Here is a 19,463-nt window from a genome sequence, read left to right on the forward strand (position 1 = left end):
TTGGATTTAGAAGATAAAAAAAAATCTGGGAAAAAAAAACAACAACAAAAGAAAAACAGTTTACACTCATTTCCCAGTGTTCCTTTTCTGGGTGTGGCTGATTTTGTTGATCATTGATCAGTTGGAACTAAATTAGATTTTCTCTTTGATGAAGATATCCACTTCCATCAGAATACATCCTCATACAGTATTGTAGTTGAAGAGTGATGATCTTCTGGTTCTGCTCATTTCACTCAGCATCAGTTCATGTAAGTTTCTCCAGGTCTTTCTGAATTCATCCTTCTGGTCATTTCTTACAGAGCAATAATATTCCATAACATTCATATACCACAATTTACCCAACCATTCTCCAATCGATGGGCATTGATTCATTTTCCAGTTTTTAGCCACTATGAAAAGGGCTGCCACAAACATTTTAGCATGTAAAGGTCCCTTTCCCTTCTTTAGTATTTCTTTGGGATATAAGCCCAGTAGTAGCACTGCTGGATCAAAGGGTATGCACAGTTTGATAACTTTTTGGGCATAGTTTCAAATCACTCTCCAGAATGGTTGGATTTGTTTACAACTCCACCAGCAATGTCCCAGTTTTCTCACATCCCCTCCAACATTCATCATTATTTATTTTTTCCTGTCATTTTAGCTAATCTGACAGGTGTGTAGCAGTATCTCAGAGTAATCTTAATTTGCATTTCTCTGATCAATAGTGATTTGGAACACTCTTTCATATGAGTGGAAATAGTTTCAATTTCATCATCTGAAAATTATTCATATCCTTTGAGCATTTATCAATTGGAGAATGGCTTGATTTCTTATAAATTAGAAACATTTATATTTTATAACCTTAGAGTAGCCAGTACTAAATTATATCAGTTCCTAATAGTCAGGAAGGTGTGGTATTGCCACCAGGGGGATTGAGGCAGAACAATTCAGGGAAACTGAGGCAGAACAATAAAAGGAAACTGGGGCACAACAGGACAAACTGCTGTTGCCTAAGAAATCCCTACAATTTCCCATACAGTATTTGAAGACCTAGAGGGTGTAGGTTTTCAAACTGGCTCTGATTGGCTGGGTGAGACAGACAACATGTTTGGACCTCATTTTCCTATTTGTAAAATGAATTGTCCTAAATGACCTCTGAGGTCCCTTGTAGATCACATGTACTATGTCTTCCACTTGACATGCCATCTACCCAACGTCCTACTCAGTTCATACTCATCCTTGACAGTTAGTTGGTATTGTAACTTGGAATTGGAATCAGGAACAGTGAGGTTTGAATCCAGCCTCTGAATCTTAGTAACTATCTAATGATGAGCAAGTTACTTAAAACCTATCCATCTGTTTCTTCATCTACAAGTAGGAATAATAATAGTAGTATATGCCTCATAGATTTATTGGAAGGATCAAATGAGATAGTATACATAAAACACTTTGCAACCTTTAAAAGTGTTATAGAATAATAATTATTATTTTATTAATATGCAGTTTAAATGTAATTTCATTCTTCTCTAACAAGAAGGGATTTATACTTCCTCTATTCCCATATAAAAGTGAACCTTTGCTTTTGTGCACCTGTGTTAACCCCAGTTAACCCCAGGAATATGCTAAAAAGTATAGAGGAACTGGTTCATTTATTCCTGTTCCAATTTTTAGAAATGACTACCAAGTCCTGCTCTTGAGATGTGTTCCAGCGAGGGTAAGATAGATGCTAAATGAATTTAGCAAGATATAGGTTTTAAGTAAGGACAACATTATATACATGTAGAAAGGCTCCTCATAGGAAGACTAGGCACTGGGCAATTAATTTTTTGACCAAAAAAAAAATTGTAAAGTAAGGAGGTTTTGGAAGACAGGTACATGGAAATATTGATGGTGAAACAGTGAATTCATCCAATAATTCCAGAAAAAAAAATAGTCACTTAACTGTACATACCCTGTCATGCAAAGATACCACTACTAGTCATGTACCACAAAGAGGTCAAATAGAGAAGAAGAGGGTCCATATATAAAAAAAAAATTTTTAAGAGAAATTTTCATTTTAAAAAAGAAATGAAAAGAAATAAGTACCCTTCCATTGGGGAATAGCAGAATAAACTGTAGTAAGAGTATAATGTAATGTTATTGTATAATGAGAAATAAGAATTATGAAAAACTTAGAGGAACTTAGAGAAAATTGTATAAATGGATTCAAAATAAAATTAATAGAGACAACTATTTAACTTGTAAATTTTATCAGCTTGATGAGCATTCACACAATGTTATGATGTTTATTTATTTTAAAGTAGTATTTTATTTTTACAAATATATTCAAAGATAATTTTTAACATTCACCTTAGCAAAACATTGTGTTCCAAATTTTTCCCTCTTTTTCCCGTCTGCTCCCACCAAGAGAGCAAACAATCCATATGTTTAATGTGCAATTCTTCTAAACATTTCCATATCCATCATGCTGCATAAGAAAAATCAGATTAAAAGGGAGAAAAATGAGAAAGAAAAAATAAGTAAACAAAGCACAAAGGTGAAAATAAAAATGCTTTGATAATATTATCATGTTTAAACTCAGAATATCAAAGCCAGAAGAAATCTTAGAAATTATCTAATTCAATCCCTCATTTTACAGAAGGTAAACCAAGATGCAATGACGTAATTGAATTGCCCATGATCATACTCACATTAAGTGGCAATTATGACTAAAATCAGCTTCTTGAAATTGTCAGGTCAGTTTACTTTTCATTTTCATACACTGCCTCCCACCCTACCTCCCTGATTAAATGTTGATTTTTAAAAAAAAAATTGCATTATTCACTTCCTAACAGCCTTTCCCCCACATCCAATAGAATTCTCCCTTTGTAATAAATGGAATTATAACAAAAGTTACTTTTTTTAAATTATCACAATGAACATTTCTGGCATTGCATGGTTCCTTTTGTACCTATTGTCCATTGTTTTCTTGCTGAGAGCCAGGTAATATGTCTCATCATCAGTCCTCTGAATGATCAGTCATTGCATTTATTCTAGTCATTGAAAAAAATATTCTCTGGATTTTGCTTATTTTGCTCTGCATCAGTTCTGACTGATTTTCTCTGAATTCATTTAATCAATCAATAAATTAGTATCAAGAACCTAGGATGTTCCAGACACTATTCTAGGTATTAGGGATACAAATACAAACATGAGATAATTTTTGCCCTCAATGGCTTTATATTTTACTACCACAACTACAGATGTTTTAGAAAGGGTTTATCTGACAATAATCCCATGATGTCCATAGCATAAATATCTCTTATTTTATAGGTGAAGATATGTGCTATATGAATCCCTCATATTTGTCACTTGTGTTTAAAAAAAAAAAAAACAACTTTTACTTTCATATATCATAGTTTAGCTTTTTCCTTATCAGTGGTCACCTACTTTTGTTTTAGATCTTCACTAAAATAAAGAGGGCAGCTATAAATGTCCTTTGATAGAGTCGGGAGTCAGGATGTGGATTCTTTCCCACTACTTTTGATTTCATTGGGTGATTTCCAGTAGGTGACAGGGTATCAACACTTAATGACTTTGCTAATATAATTCCAGATTGTTTTCACAGCCTCTTCCCCCAAGTTTTTGGCAGTTTTATCTCTCTGTGGATATAGGACATTCATATAGATGAACTGTGCTCATCAGTTTGAGAAATCACATAGATTAAGCCTAAAGGAAAACTAAAAGCAACAACTCAACATAAATAAAACATGAAACCAATGGACAATAATACAGAAAGGAAAAAGTCCCTTCAATACTTATTATAAAATTTTGTTTGTTTTGTCTTTTGGAATATTGTCAATTAATTTAGCACAGAAATTATTTCTGGTATGTCACTATAACTGTAATGAGTGAATTTTCAACTCTTCAGTGTGGATGGCATGAAATGGACACAAAGGCAAACTCCAAAGACAGGTCTCTTCTGATTCCACGTGTTGTTCCCCTATACTTTTCTGCATCTCAGATTACAGATGAACTAAACATATGTATCTATGAATGACTCAGCCATGCACACAGGTATCCAGTTTGCTCATAAAATCACAAATATGAATATGCAAATAAATTTGAATGTTTGTCATTCACTATTTGGCAAAGGGAAAAATTGAAATGGATTGCACTTACAGGTAGCATCAGGAAGAATAAACACAAATTTTCAGGTGAGTGTTAGCAAACAGCATATATATGGGAAAGTAGCCTGAAAGAGTCCCACCTGAACTCTCAGTTGGAAATTGACATTCTGTTTGTGTTATAGCATATTAGAACTAGAAGCTTCAAGTTATGTTTTTCAATGAAAATTCAGCAAATTACTATATCTGAATCTCAGCCACTTGGCTGTAAAGAGCTTGAGATTGAGGGTTATTTGAGCTGCTCCAAATAAATTTCAGACAGGATCAAATTAGTGATATTTTCTATGAATCAGCCAGTTTGGTACAGTCAGTTTGGTGCAGTTGAATGAATGCCACTCTTAGAGGCAATGGAGCTGAGTTTGAATCTTAGTTCTGTTATTTATACAAAAGGTCACCACTTCCCCAAGATGGACCTTAATATCCTGTTTTATAAAATGAGGGAGTTGAATTAGACTAGATGACTTCCAAAGTTTCTCTTCAGGATATAGATCTGGGATCATGAAAGTCTTTATTGAGCATATTTATACTTAATTAAATTTATTTATACTGTTTCATATTACATGTGGTGGTGGAAAGAACAGTGTACATAGAAGACAATAGACATTCTAATTGTAGCTACCAACTAGCTTTGTGACCTTGAATATACTTGTAATCTTAATGCCATTGTTTTCTCATCTACTCTCTCTTTCTCATACACCTTTGTTAGATGGTCTGAATGAAACGAACAGGAATATCACAAAATAATTATGATCATCAATCAATTATTTAATGCTTTATGATTTTTAGAGAACTTCCCTCATAACAACTCTGGGAGAGAGATGATTATCTCTATTTTATAGATAAGTAACAGAGGTTTAATTAAGCTCAATGGTTTGTCCATGTTCATATAGTTAAACTTCATAGAATTGACTTAAACCTAAATTTTCTGGCTTCAAAATCAATTGTCTTTATGCTCCACCAAACTGCTCTGTTCTGCCAAGATTAGGTAGAAAACAAAAGAGAGCTACTTTAAAAATATTAATGTGAAGACAAAATAAATAGCATTGTAATCAGGATCAGTAGACATCGTTAAATGGGGGTGGAATTAGCCATACTTGTGGGAGAGTAAGGACAACAACTAAGAGAAAGAAGGAATTAGCTCAAGTTCATTTTGGCTGTTAGAAGCCTAGCTTAATGCATTGCTTTATTTGTGGACCTCAGGGATATCATGGTTGAAAATGAAAAGTCTTACATTATTACAGATATATTCAAGGTGAATTGAGGAAATGAGTGTTCAGAGTGTGAATACAATGTGTACCATCACAGGGAATGTCTCCTAGAGAAACCCCTTTGATTTTGCCAGGAACTACTTGTATATTGCACAACCAAAAAGAACTGAGGCATTCAGTTTATCCACTTGACCTCAGGAGGACTCTAAATGGGCATAAAGGGCTCTAAGGCCTTTCCCAGAGGTATGAAGATTAGTGGTGGCTAACTGGAGAAATCAGTTCTATTTCTGTAGTATCCTATTCTTTTGAAGTGATTTTTTTTTCCCTTCAAAAAATAAAAAGAAAAGTAACTGCTTCAATAGAAAAGCAAACCCCAAGTTGCAAGGCTGCGGGATTTTAAAGTTCCAAAGATTATGCAAACACTTTCTTCTTAGCCCTGTGACATAAGTGATATAGGTATTACAATTCTCATTTTACAAATGAGGCTCAGAGAGGTTGTGACTTGCCTCAAGTCACACAGTAAATAACACTATCATCTATAAATTTTAGTTGGAGGCTGCAGTCTCTTTCCCCAAAATGTACAGCTATGCCAAAACCTATTTCATTGCTACACATATATAAAATGACCCCTAGTCCTCTCTCTATTTGAGAATAGTATTCCATTATTCCAGTAAATATAAAATTAGAACCCTGAGGAGTTTTATAAACCATAAGCATATATCCACAAAATCTCTTTATATATGTTACTTTGAGAAAATTAGACATTCTATGTTCAGTGGTTTGCAATATTGAGAATAATTTAATATTAGCATCAGAAAGGGACCTACCTAAAAACTTCCTATTGTCATTTTTATAGGGAAGAATCTAACAGTGAATATATTTAAGCAATATAATTAGCACCTTTTAAGAACATTTGTATTCTGCAGATTCAACATCTAGGGAAGTCAATATGGCATTTCCCCCAATTTTATTATCATTTTACAAACCTGTACAAATGAGAAACCATGATGCTTCTTCTATGGAATAATCCATTAATCCTCATTAGGCATCATTCAGTTGGGTGTGCTTTCTCTACACCAAGTGAAATATGAATAGCTACCTTCCCAAGAAGGATAAATGGGTTACCTTATAGTTCACCTACTCTGGGATATATAATGGGTTGCACTGGGAGGGAATAGACGTTGTTTATCATCAGTTGCAAGGGGCAAGATGCTCACTATTGATGACTCTTGAACCATGAGTGATTTATGGCCCTTTTTACCCTTCAACTGTTGGGAGATGTGGCCAAATGGTAAGGATTCCGTCTGTCTCATTAGTATGGATTCACTTTAATTAATGACTTATTTTATTATCTTCCTTCCTTCAAAAGGTTTTACTTCTCTCACAGATAACGGCCTTATGCAGTACTGGGTCTTTTTCTAAATTCAACCAACAAACACAGTCAAATGGAACAATTTGCCTCATTTTGGTGAAGGAAAACCCAAAGGGAAACATTTTACAAAATACCTCATTTCCCAAAGGAAATATTAGTAGATGTTTCCTAATCCTGCATAGCAAAAGGTCGTTGTTAACATACAAGTTCACACACACACACACACACACACACACACAAATAAATACTTCAATTTTCCATATAACAGGTGAGAAAAGTATAAGTGACATATTTTAGGAAGGAAATGATATTATAACCAATATGCTTACTAGTAAGATGAGTGAGAAAGATTATTCCTGATTTGTGAGCTGAAGTATGCAATTGTCATTATGTTAATAATGAAATATTGATCTTTTGTCCTTTAATGAAAAGCTCTCTCCTTTTACTTTCAAAAAGGGCCTTTTCTATGCTTACTTTTTTACATCTATTTATCCATTTATATGTTTTCCAGTAGATATAAACATAACTGAGTTGGGAAGGGGTGACAAAACTGAATTTGTAATACATCTTTTATCTTATTATTTTCTCTTACCTATTTTCCCATCTCAGTGAAATCTATTGATCTAATCATGCTTCTTTTCTTCTTCCTACCGCCTCCAAACAAATAAACAAATGGTGGATATTAAAATTAAATGATGACCTTACAATCATAGCTTTTTAACTGGAATTAATTGATCATTTAATCCAATCCTTTAATTTTTTTTTTTTGCATTTGGGGAAAATGGGGCTCAGACAAAGTGATTTATTCAGTCATATATGTTATAAGTTCTGGTCAATCCAAATTTATTTACATGAGATGTTATATTGACTTCAAAAAGCAAGCACTATTTATTCCTAATTTTAGGAATAAATAAGATATTCTTAGCATCAAATGAAAAATATGCAAATATATAATATATAGCCAAGAATTACCAGGTAAGTTAATTAATATGAATGTGAGAGACAACAAAGAATAGAGATAGAGAGCTAGCTTCAACTTAGGAAGACCTGTATCCAATCCCATATCTGCCATTTGTGTGTGTGTGTGAACCTGGACAGGTATTTCAGGGATTCTCAATGTTCCTAACACTCTAACATTTTAAGTTGCAGAATAGTTGTGGATCTGCATTAGTAGAGGGAGTTTTCTCATTGGAAGTTCTGTGCAACAATGAAATCTTTGGTTGAGAACAACAACAAATAATAAAGTATGTGATACATTTTTTCAGAAAAGTTTAACATTATATAGTGCAATGTAATTATTACATATAAAGTTATCACCATGTAAAATTTTGAAGTTTTGCATAATTTAAATATACTTAAGTATTGTTTTATTGTGATATATCCTAAAGCTCAACTTGCATACACACTTACACACACACACAGAGTACCAACTGGTACCACAAGAAAGAGGAAAATTTTTTCTCACATACCTTATTTGTCAGACTCTTGGAAAGCATATTACACAAAGGAAACATATCTGGAAATGTTATCTTCTTAGACTTCCAATCTATAGTATCAATTAGTTGCAAATTTACATAGATTTTTGTCTCTTCAGTCATTTACCTGTGCATTTATAATTATTTATAAAGCTACCTTTTAGCACAGTATAGAAATGAGAAACTAATCTCTCATGAAAAAGTAGATCATTTTGATTTATTGTCTAAAATTTAAATGTTTTGAGGTCAGACCTCTGAGTGAGAATAATTCATAACTGGCTATATAACTCCATTATATTGTGCATTTATTGCCGAGAGGTATAACACAGATTTGTGTGTGTGTGTGTGTGTGTGTGTGTGTGTGTGTGTGTGTGTGTGTGTGTGTTTAATGTGCCTGCTTTTATGACTTACGTTAGAATGTTGTTGCAGGATAGTTCACATAAACATTTATATAGGTTTTAGAAAACAGTTGTTACTGAGGAAGAAGCTTTTTCTGTTTACACAAATTCAGAACAAAGAGACATTGCTAGAGCTTCCTGTAATTGACATGTGGGCGTGTTTTTCAAGTCACTGACTGGAAGAAGTGAGTATCTGAGATTTATTCCTGACAGGACTTAAATTACGGGTAGCCTGACACATTTGTGAACAATTACTAGACACTGAGGTGTTTAAAGTAATGGGTACTGTTTGTTTGAGGGATGGGGAAGTTTCAAAACCGATAAAACAAAACAATTTTCCATTTGATTAGTAAGACACTAACACATACATTTATTTTACCAAATAACATACACATATACATATACATACATATATATTTTCTCTTGAAATGATATTTTCCTCTGAATTAAAGCCAGATAAAAATCCCTTCACTTGATGAATCATTGAATCGTGGGAATTCAAGATAGGAAAAGACTTCTTTTGGCTCATCTGTCAGGTTTTCTCCCTTGCCTGCCCAATCCAGCCTTGGTCCCTGTGGTATCATAGCCGAGTGCTTTGTTCTGTTCCTTTTCAAATGTCTCAAGGAGCAGGGCTTTGCAGACATTAATTAGTGACTAGAATTCACCATCTACTAAACATTGTATAACCAGCTAGCTGAACTGAGCCTTGGAAATTAAAATTGACCTCTTGAAAACTGTTGTGGTACCATAAAAGTAAAGTCACCACACTTGCCATTCTTGGCAGTGTGCTTTATTTTTCAAGTTATAGATTTAGTCAAAAGAATATTTTTTCAAACTCCTCCATATTCATTTTTCCCCAATGAAAACCAGCAATATAATTATGTCACAGTTCCTCTTCAATATAATATAGTTCAGATTTTTAAAAAAAGACAAATGGAACTGGAAACATGACAGAGAATTTGTTGGTGGAACTAGGGACATGCAACCTAGAAGACTTAATGGGAGACATGATATTTGTCCCCCACTTTGGTTAGCTCTAATTGTATTGTTTTTTTGTGAGAGGGTAGTGAGTTCTGTAGGGAACTTCAAAAATCCCTGAAAATCTTCAATTAAAGGCCTTAGATCCCTTTATTGCATATGTTTCAGATGGGTTTCCAATTTAGTTATAATATGAATGAAATCATAGGTTTTTAGCCTCCTGTCCATACACATGGATTTTTCATCATTTGAAAAGTGTTTGTATAAATGGTTTTCACTGTAGTTCTATGTGTTTTATTTTATGCATTTGGAAATATAAATCTGAGAAAGGGATCATGGATTTCATGAGACTATCAAAGAAATCCATGACACCAGAAAACATTCAAATGTGCTTCACTGAGTCATCTTCCAAGATTTTGTTCCTCTTTTCTACTTCTGATAGTTTTTAACCTGTTAAATACAGAGATCTATTCTATAAATTCCAAATTTTTGTGCTTTTGCTTAAACTCTGGAGCTCTTTTTGAAGCCTTTCTGGGAATTCCCTATCTCCTAAGCTTCAGTGATACAATGATGAAGAAATATCTTCTGTCCAAGCCTGGAATATCACAACAGCTATGTCTTCCACTACCAAGAAAGGCCTTTATGACTGCCACTTTTGGAACAGAGAATTGTGAAATTTATAGGAAGAGTGTTTTGAGATATCATTGATTAATCATAGGTGTCCACTGCCCAGGTGTCCCAAGCTGACGAAGAATTTTGGGAAGAAGAATACAGGCAAAACCTTAGTGGTTTATTTATTCCTATGCCTCTTTTCATAGAGAGTGACTCTAATAAGGAATAGTTTACAATAGGATACAGTTGCCTACATGACCTCACTTCCAATGGTCAAAGGTATCCCCTAAACAGTCCTAGGATCCCTTAATAGCCACTTCTAGCTTATCATCCATGAATTCAAATAAGGTTTTAAGTATTAGTAGGCTCTAGATAAATATATATGTTGATTAACTGAGAACATTTATTTTATGGCTAATGTATAAGCAAGATAGAAAATATCTACACAATTAGATAACTATTGCTGAACATGTGTATTTCAGAATTAAAAGGCTATATTAGCTCACATCCTACATTTTAAAATCTGCCTATGATTAAATGGTGGTGGATAGGGAGGAGAGGTAAGGGGGAGGGTGAAGTACAGGAAAGCTAAATCAATACCAAATAATTAGATCTTCATGTTAAGGCTAACCATATTTCCTGGTCTGTAGAAAAATCATATAATAATGAAGATGTCAGCCTAAACATTGGAAAAGGTAACTTGGTGTATAGCAAACCATGTTGTACAAGAAAATCAAAAGATGACAACTAATAAATAGTTTTTGTGATTCCTGGAAGAATCTGTGGCTATATCATTCATTTGAAAAGTATTCAATATCTTCAGTTTTTCAAATCTTTTGTTCTCGTTTTTGTTCAGTCATTTCAGTGGTGTCCTACTCTTCATGACCTCATGGGGGATTTTCTTGGCAAGATACTAAAGTGGTTTGCCATCTTTTCCCAACTCATTTTACAGGTAAGGAAATGGAGGCAGAGTTAAATGACTGACTCAGAATCACATAGCTATTAAGTTATCTGAAGCTGAATTTAAATTCAGATCTTCCTGATTCTCAGTCTGCTGCTCTAGCCACTTCGCCACCTACCCATCACAACCAGTATAGCATCAGATACTTAAATACTTTGCTTAACTTTTTTTCCTCCATTTCTCCAAAATCTTGGAATGTTTGTCTACAGTATATTCTCTATGCTTTTCCCTGGGAGAAGGAAGTCTTATGGGGGAATTTTGTTTTAACTTCTAAGTTATACTCTCCCCAGTGTAACCCAATCTTAGAAGAAAGAAAATTTCCTGATTTATTGACAGGAACAAAGTATTAATTCTAGAACTAGAGAGGTAAATATAGTATAAAGATTAAAAATCAAAAATGAAAGAAAATAATTGTGATTTTAGTTTTAAAATAGGACAAGGTAAAAGATAGAATCCTTATCCATGAAAAGCTTGGTTCTTACTTCCTTTTGGAAAACAGAAAATTCCCCAACCAAATTCTGAAATTTAATGATAAAAATGAATTTCATCCCTAACCTGATTTGGGAATTGAATGTCTCTATCAATTGTGGCTGTCAGCACATTAGGAGATTTTTATCCCAGCTCTACTAATATACTTGACCAAATGATTCTGTACTATTACAATGAGATAATAATAATGCTAATGATAGCTGGCATTTATATCCTTCTTTATAGTTTGCAAAGCCTTTCATCTGAGCTATGAAAATAACACAGTTACAAGTAAGACTGGATTTGTTCCATGATTCCTTCTATAGCTATCAGTTTTGTAAATAGCTACAATCAAAATATTCCTTTTACCATCAGCTTAGTCTTCCATAAAATGGGAATTATTAAAACCCTAGTTTTTAATTCTATGGACTTTTTTGAAGTCTGTGCAGTCAAAAGTTTTTATTCAGTAGGTATGTTTGGTATTTGAAATAACAGGGACATATATCCAACTGAAAAGAAATCTGAAAAATATATATTTGGAGCTTGATAGAGAGGTCAGGGTTAAAGGTATTTTAGAATGCTGGAAGCTATATGAAATAGTAATAACTCACATCTGAAGCATTTTTATGCTTACAAAGCACACTCTCTCAATAATTCTGTGGGGTAGGGGTTGTTAAACTTTTGTTTTCTGCATCTTAATACTATTAAAAATTATTGAGGACTTGTCCAAAGAATTTTCATTTATTTTAGTTATATTTATAGATATTTACCATATTAGAAATAAAAACTACTTTTGAATTTGTAGACCCTCTGAAAGAGTTTCAGAGACTCCCAAGATTCTCTGGACTATCCTTTGAGAACAACTACATACCAAAATGTTTTTATATAAGTTAGAAAATTTTTATATAATTTTATATATTATATATATATATATATATATATATAAATATATATATATATACATATATATATATATATAAATTTTATATAGGTTAGAAAATTGAGACGATGAGGTGCTTTGGTCAATGTTATATAGCTAGTAAATGGCAGAGTAAGGGTAGTACATCTAACTACAAGTTGAATGTTCTTGCTATCACCCCAAGCTGCTTCCATGGTCCCTGCTCTTGAGGACCTTAGAGTCTGTTTGGAGAGAGATTTACACAAATGAAAATTTAAGCAGCAATAATATAATTATATTGTACCAAGCATGAATTAAAGAGATTGTACAAGAAAACATATAACTAATGAACAAATGAGAAGTACCAAATGTAACTACTAAGATATCACCATAGATCAGAGGAGTTGAGCAAAACTCCTTGGGAAGTGGACATTTAGCTGGGCCTTGAAGAAAAGAATTAAATGGATAGAGGAAGATATCCAGGGGGCTAATAGGGGAACAAAGGTAGTGTATCTAGCGTGAGGTAGGAAAAATTAAGTAGATATGACTAAATGTTCTTGTTAAGAAAATATGAGAGAGAAGATTGAGAAAAGAATGTGGGGACTTCCTTGAGTACAAATAGGTAACAAATCATGAATATCATAAGTCTGTTACAGTAAAAGTGGGTGTGAGGAGATGGAGGTCTTAATTATTTTGGGGTAAAGAGTATTGAAAGTGAAAGATAAAAAAAGAAATTTTACAAAGAAATCATTTATTTATTCTGGGTCTCAGCTACTTTTCTCTTGTTATCTTCTATTTACCTACTACATATATTCTACATAGCCTTCACATTACTTCTAACATATGCTTTACACTTTTATCATTACAATTTTTCTGCCTAAAATATTTCATCACACATATTTTCACCTATTTGATCCTTTTCCATCATTCATGTCCATCAGCTGTCACATCTCTCAAGCGGCCTTTTCCACTCTCCACCACCCCCATCCCTTTGAAGCTAATGGAATTTCATCTGCATCTGAACCTCCATGGTATTTCATATATATATATATATCACCTGATATTTACTATATTCTTATCTGTATTTTACTTGCTTGTGTGATTATCTTTTTCCAGTATTAAATTGGAAGCATCTTGAGGGTGGGGACCATGTGTTATCTAGATGGTCCCCTTATTACATATGGTATCTTATATATGAACACAAATGTTGAATAAATGAATAGAGAGTAATAAATAAGGAAGAACCAAATATGATAATTAAATTTGCATGTTAAATGATTAAGAAAAGTATATTATTGAAAGAACTAGGGAAGGATTGAGGAAAAGGATAGAGCTGGTTTGAGAGCAGAAGCAATGAGTTTAGAAAATAGGCATCTTGAGTTTGTGGCAGTATATATTTTCCGATTGGAATTCTAATTGAATTCCTATTCCAATTGGGGGAAAACTATTTGCAGACATTTAAATATCCATATAAATATATGCATTTGTATATATCTATATGTATGTATATATAGATATTTAAAGCTTGATAGGTCAGTGCTAAAGATATAAAGCTAGAATCAGCTACATAGGTGTAGTTGTGGGAGCAGTGGCCATGGATGTGTTATTTGAAAGGGAGAGGAAAAAAGTCAAAGACTGATAATTAGAGAATGTCTATAATTAAGGAATAGGAAAAAAAGAAAAGCCAATGAAAGGAACGCTAAAGAAGGAGGGAAACACGGAAGAGCCAGACTCTTCTAGCTGTTCAGTCCCTGAATATTTGCACAAATAGTCCACCCCCACTTTTAATGTATATGTTAAATTTCCTCAATGAAAAAAGTAAGCTCATATTTAGGCAAAGCCTATGTACAGTGTTTGACACATACTAGGTATCTGAAAATGTTTATTAAATTGATAATATCATGGAATGGAAAAGAGGAAATGATTGAGGAAACAAAGGTTTATGCTTCCAAGCATATTGATCTATTAAGCAATACATGGTAATGCATAACAAATTGGAACAAGGCCTCCTCAGATTTGGCATTGGACTCTGAATGCAGGGGAGAACAGATTTTTATGCTTTAAAAATAATTAAGTAAGACCAATTAATTAAAAGGAAACAATAGGGTACAATCTAGGATAAAAATTTAGGTAATCTAAATTTTAATTGGAGGAAAGATTAGGAACTTTTTCCAAGTTAGGGCAGGGGAACAAACAGATACAATTCCTTGAAATCAGAAAAAGAGGTATCCTCCCTCATTTTTATATTATATTATCTCACTTGGTAATCTCATCAACTGCCATAGGTTTAATTATAATCATTATGCAATTGATTCTTAGATCTCTTCTGAGATCAATAATGCATCACCGATTCCTTTTTTTGGTCATTTTAAATTGTACATCTCATAATGAGTCTTCTCTGTGCACCTTACTCTCTGAAGTAACCTTTGCATGGAGACACAGGTACATCCTTTAGTTCTGGATTCTGTCAGCTGACTAATATGGGACCAGTTTTCAAATAACACACATGGGTTGCTTCAGATAGACAATTGTATCTATCTTTCATTAATCTTTGGATCTGACTGAGTTTGTCAGCATAACCTAGGTTCTTGGTTAAGAACCTCTAAGCAAGGGGTAGAGATAATCCATCTCTCTAGCCACAGAGATCTAGATTCAAACAATACAATCAAGTTTTCTCACAATTCCCACAATTGAATAAAGTTTTCTTACAAGAGATAAATTGGACTAGAAATTGACTAGAAACTGAGATTGATCCAGCACTGAGTCAAAAAATGGAATCAGTGTGATTCACTCAATTCCCACAATTCTCTCAGCATTGTAATTGGGGAATCTTCACAGAGATTTAGAAGTCATGTGAAATATATTATGAACATGTTTATATTGGGCTGGGGGCTAGGGTCGGCTGGGGAATATAGTGAAAAGCAAAAGTCTTATTGTTGTTATTTAAAACTGTAGAAGATAATCAGGCAGGTAAAACATTTTGCCTTTAGTCAAAACTAATCCTAGGTGAGCAAGGGTCAGATATTGGTAAATTTTTGGTTCAAGAAGGATGTGGTTTTACTATCTGAATTTCCCATATTGGTTTCCCATGACAAGTCTTTGTGTATTTTACTTCCTAACTGGCACAAAAGAAGGTTGGAAAACAGTGGAATTGTATGTACATTTCTTTCCATGTTTGTCATGTGTAAGATCTAACTTTTGAGCACATATTGATGGGGGAGAAGAAGAGTGTCCTCAAAATCCTAATAAGATCCAAGTCTATAATAATAATAAAGGTATGTGACCATTAACTATTTAACCCTGGGCAAATCACCCAATCTCTGGGGACCTCAGTATCCTAATCTTTACAATGAGATGGTTGGATTAAATGATCTCTAGGGTATTTTTCATCTCTAAATTTAAAATCCTATGAGAGTCTTTAATCCCAAACTGCATTTCTGATCTGATTTGGGATTGTTTTGAAACTCTTCCTCATCACCATAAAGGCCTGCTTGAGAATCTCAGAGGAAATAATAGAGGTCAGAAGGAAGAGAGAGCATTTTGAGAAGTGGGTGGTCTATGGTGTCAAATGTTGCAGAGAGGTTAAGGAGATTGGGCAATTAGTAGGTCACTGGTGACCTCTGAGAGTATAATTAATGACTAACAACTCTAATTGCATAAACTTGGACTAAATTAATAACAAACTTCCTGATTTCATATTTGCAATTGCAAACATGCAGTGGAAATTGGTTACTCACGATTTCTGTATTTAACTTTGACTTTTAACATGGCAAGATTCAAGTCTCTCATTAGCACTGCAGTGGAATTCACTTCAACAATTAAGGCAGCATTGACTTGATTAGACTTCTGAAATCTTTCAAAGATTTTTTTTTGAAATGACTAATATGTGAATTTGTTTTGCTAGACTATATACATTTGCTACAAATGTTTTGTTTTTCTTTCCTTTTCTTTTACAATAGGAGTAAAGGAGGTAATTTTGATTTAAAAATATAAAATTTAATTCAAAAATAATGAATCCATCATAGTATTTTGGAAAGATGCTGTTGTGTTATAAATGTCCAGGTTTCAGGTTGTTTAAATTTTGCATCCTTAGATAACAATTCTGGGGGCCAATTTTCATTTTGTGACTTTCAAAGAACAAATGAATAGAAATTAAGAAAAGTGGATGAAGGGAGAATGCCTACATAAAAAGCAAGATATCCAACTTCACACTGTAGTATTTACATTTTTTACTTTATACTATCAGTATAAAACCATAGGCTTCTAAGGCAAGCTAATAGGATGATATGGGCATAGTGGAGCTGTTATGTTATTCAACACTGTGAATATTATAGGAAATGCACTGTTTCAGTTCAGTTGCAAAAATACTTAATTTTGTAAAAATAGCAGAAGGATTTTCTCAGACTGAACATTGCCTAAAGTCACAATGGACTTTGATATCAGAGCCTTTTCCATTTTATCATATTGTCTTTTGGGGGAAGGCAGAGAAAAAAAGATCAGTGGGTGGAAGGAAATTAATCTCTGGTGCTTGTGTTGTCCCTGGTAGATGACAGTTTTCAAACCCCCTAGACCATTCCAAGGGCAGTTAAGCAGTACAATCATTACAATATTGAGCCTAGAGTCAGGAAGACCTGAATTCAAACCCAGCCCCAGACACTCACTAGTTATGTGATTTTGGGCAGGACTGGATAAGTTATTTAACTGTTTGCCTCAGTTTCCTCATCTATAATATGAGCTAGAGAAGGAAATGGCAAACAATCCAGTATCTTTCCCAAGAAAATCCAAAAAGGAGTCACAGGGTCAGACAACTGAAAATGAGTAACAACAAAGGACCATTCCAAGAACTATACTGTGAAAGTTAAATACATTTACAGAAGTACTTAACACAAGGCTGGCTCCATAGTAGGTGTGCCAATAAAAATCTGTTGCTTGATTGAATGGAAGTCTAAGTGAAATTCTGGATTTGATCTGCCTAGTATCAAGATTTATAAATTCAATTCAATAAGCATTTATTGAATGTCTATTTGGAAGATTCAAAGCTAGGCTCTAGGAATACAAGGATGAAAAGTGTACACTGGTCCTCAAGGAGGTTATAACTTAGTAGCTAGTTGGAAAATATGAGATGTACAAAAAGAATTACAGTAAATTTACTGTTGATTAAGTACAAAGACAGTGATCTTAAAGATTCAAGACAAAGATTGCTTTTAATCATGGAGGTCAGGGAAGCTTCGTGGAAGAACTGATTCCAGAACTGAGCTTAGAAGAAGTTAAAAAAAAATATAGACATGAATGAATCTGTGCCAGACATAGTGTGTATTTATTAAGAGTGGGATAGTAGAAAGCAAGAAAACTATTATAGAGTCCATGATAAAGAATCGTATGAAATAAGCCTGAAAAGGTAGGCTAGTGAGAGATTGTGTACAGTTTCAAATATGGAATTCATATAAATTGATTAAAGAGAAGTCACTGAATGTTTTTCAGAAAAGGAGTGAAGTGGTTAGCTTTATCCATTAGGAAGTTGTGAGAAAGATGGACTGCAGAAGGAAGAGATGAGAAGCATGGAAATTATTTAGCAGATAAGGATAATAATTCTAATGATAAGGGCCTGAACTAAGGATAGCAGGAGAAGTAGAAAAAGATAGGGATAGAATCATCAGGACTCGGATTCTGATTATTTTGTGGTATAATCAGAAATTGAGCTAAAAGGCTCCTTTCTCTTCATGTCCTGTAAGCATCAAAAAGTTTATTTTCTGTACAGGGAACCAGTACACTACAGAGATACCTTAGAATTCTGTTTCAAAGAAGTGTTTCAAGAAAAGTATCTTCCCTTTAATTCTTAGCAAGAGGAGAATGTGAAATGTTTTTATGAGTAAGTACTTATCATTATTGCCTCTATGCATAAGCCTTTGCTTGACTTCCAGTAATATCTTATCTCAAGAGAGACAATTGAGGGGAATAAAAATGGAGGTTTGAGTACTACTGACTTCATGATAAAATTTCATTAATTGGCATGCTAGTATTGATTACAACTAATCTTGATAATTAATATGTTAATGCAATATAATTATGGGCTAATGTGATAGAGATAACTTTGGAATGATAGAAATTGTTTTTGTTGCCCTAAAGTAACATATCCCAGCCAAATACAGTGGTTATTCCACAAACCAATACTAGGAGATTGGCAGTGGAAATGTGGTGGTACATAAATAAGCAGAATAAATCCCCCTAACATTGTTTTGGAACTTTGTTTTTTTCTTGGCCTTGTAAATATGAGTATGTTCAGGTGATGTGGGGAACTAATGGGGATTGGTTGAAAGGGAGCATGTGACATCTCCTCTCTTTCCCCTCTCCCCAGTCCCCCACTGGCTTCTTTTGGACCCTGAATCAGTCATTCAGTTTGCCTAATAAAACAATATGACTGTCATTCTGTTTTAGTGGATTGTAAAATAGGTGGTGTCCACTTATATTCTTAAAGATTTTTGTTTTGTTTTACTAAGGATGCTTTTTGTATCAATGCCCATTATAGAGAACTGGGTAAAATCAGGAAATATGAAGTGACAAGAAAGCAAAAGTAATATTATTAAATCAAAACTCAGACTATGAAACAAATATCCATGAACCTGGTTCAAATATCAGTCCTCAATACAAAAGAAACACAAATACAATAGCAATCTCTAATTTGTGCTCTTATAGTAGTCTGGTTATATATATATATATTTATACATATATATATGCTTTCACATATATGTATAAATTTATATGTATATATGTGTATATATATTAGTAATGTACTAATTAATAGTTCAGTATAGTATTTATGGTAATACATGTATATATATAAAATCTCTGATTATAGCAAAATTGCAAAATCCTTTATAAAGCATGGGGAATTTAAAAATAAAACTCATTTTTTCTTAGCAACACTATGATGGACTGAAACAGTTTTCC

At 33.5% G+C, this 19,463-nt stretch overlaps 1 protein-coding gene across 3 annotated transcripts in view; it reads left to right on the forward strand.

Annotated features, from left to right (window-relative positions):
* The window catches only part of TSHZ2 (teashirt zinc finger homeobox 2), a 272,998-nt gene that overhangs the window by 102,143 nt on the left and 151,392 nt on the right, over positions 1 to 19,463 (forward strand). Inside the window, exon 1 of one of the 3 annotated variants that reach the window (XM_074288622.1) lies at positions 12,696 to 18,384. The exons of the other annotated variants lie outside the window; for them this stretch is intronic. Within the exon in view, the coding sequence (XP_074144723.1) occupies positions 18,381 to 18,384 (4 nt within the window). The 5' untranslated portion in view covers positions 12,696 to 18,380. Of the gene's footprint in view, positions 1 to 12,695; positions 18,385 to 19,463 lie in introns of those variants that run through there. 3 annotated transcript variants of the gene reach the window in all.

The sequence above is a fragment of the Sminthopsis crassicaudata genome, chromosome 2 (assembly GCF_048593235.1).
Source record: "Sminthopsis crassicaudata isolate SCR6 chromosome 2, ASM4859323v1, whole genome shotgun sequence".
NCBI classification, from domain to species: domain Eukaryota; kingdom Metazoa; phylum Chordata; class Mammalia; order Dasyuromorphia; family Dasyuridae; genus Sminthopsis; species Sminthopsis crassicaudata.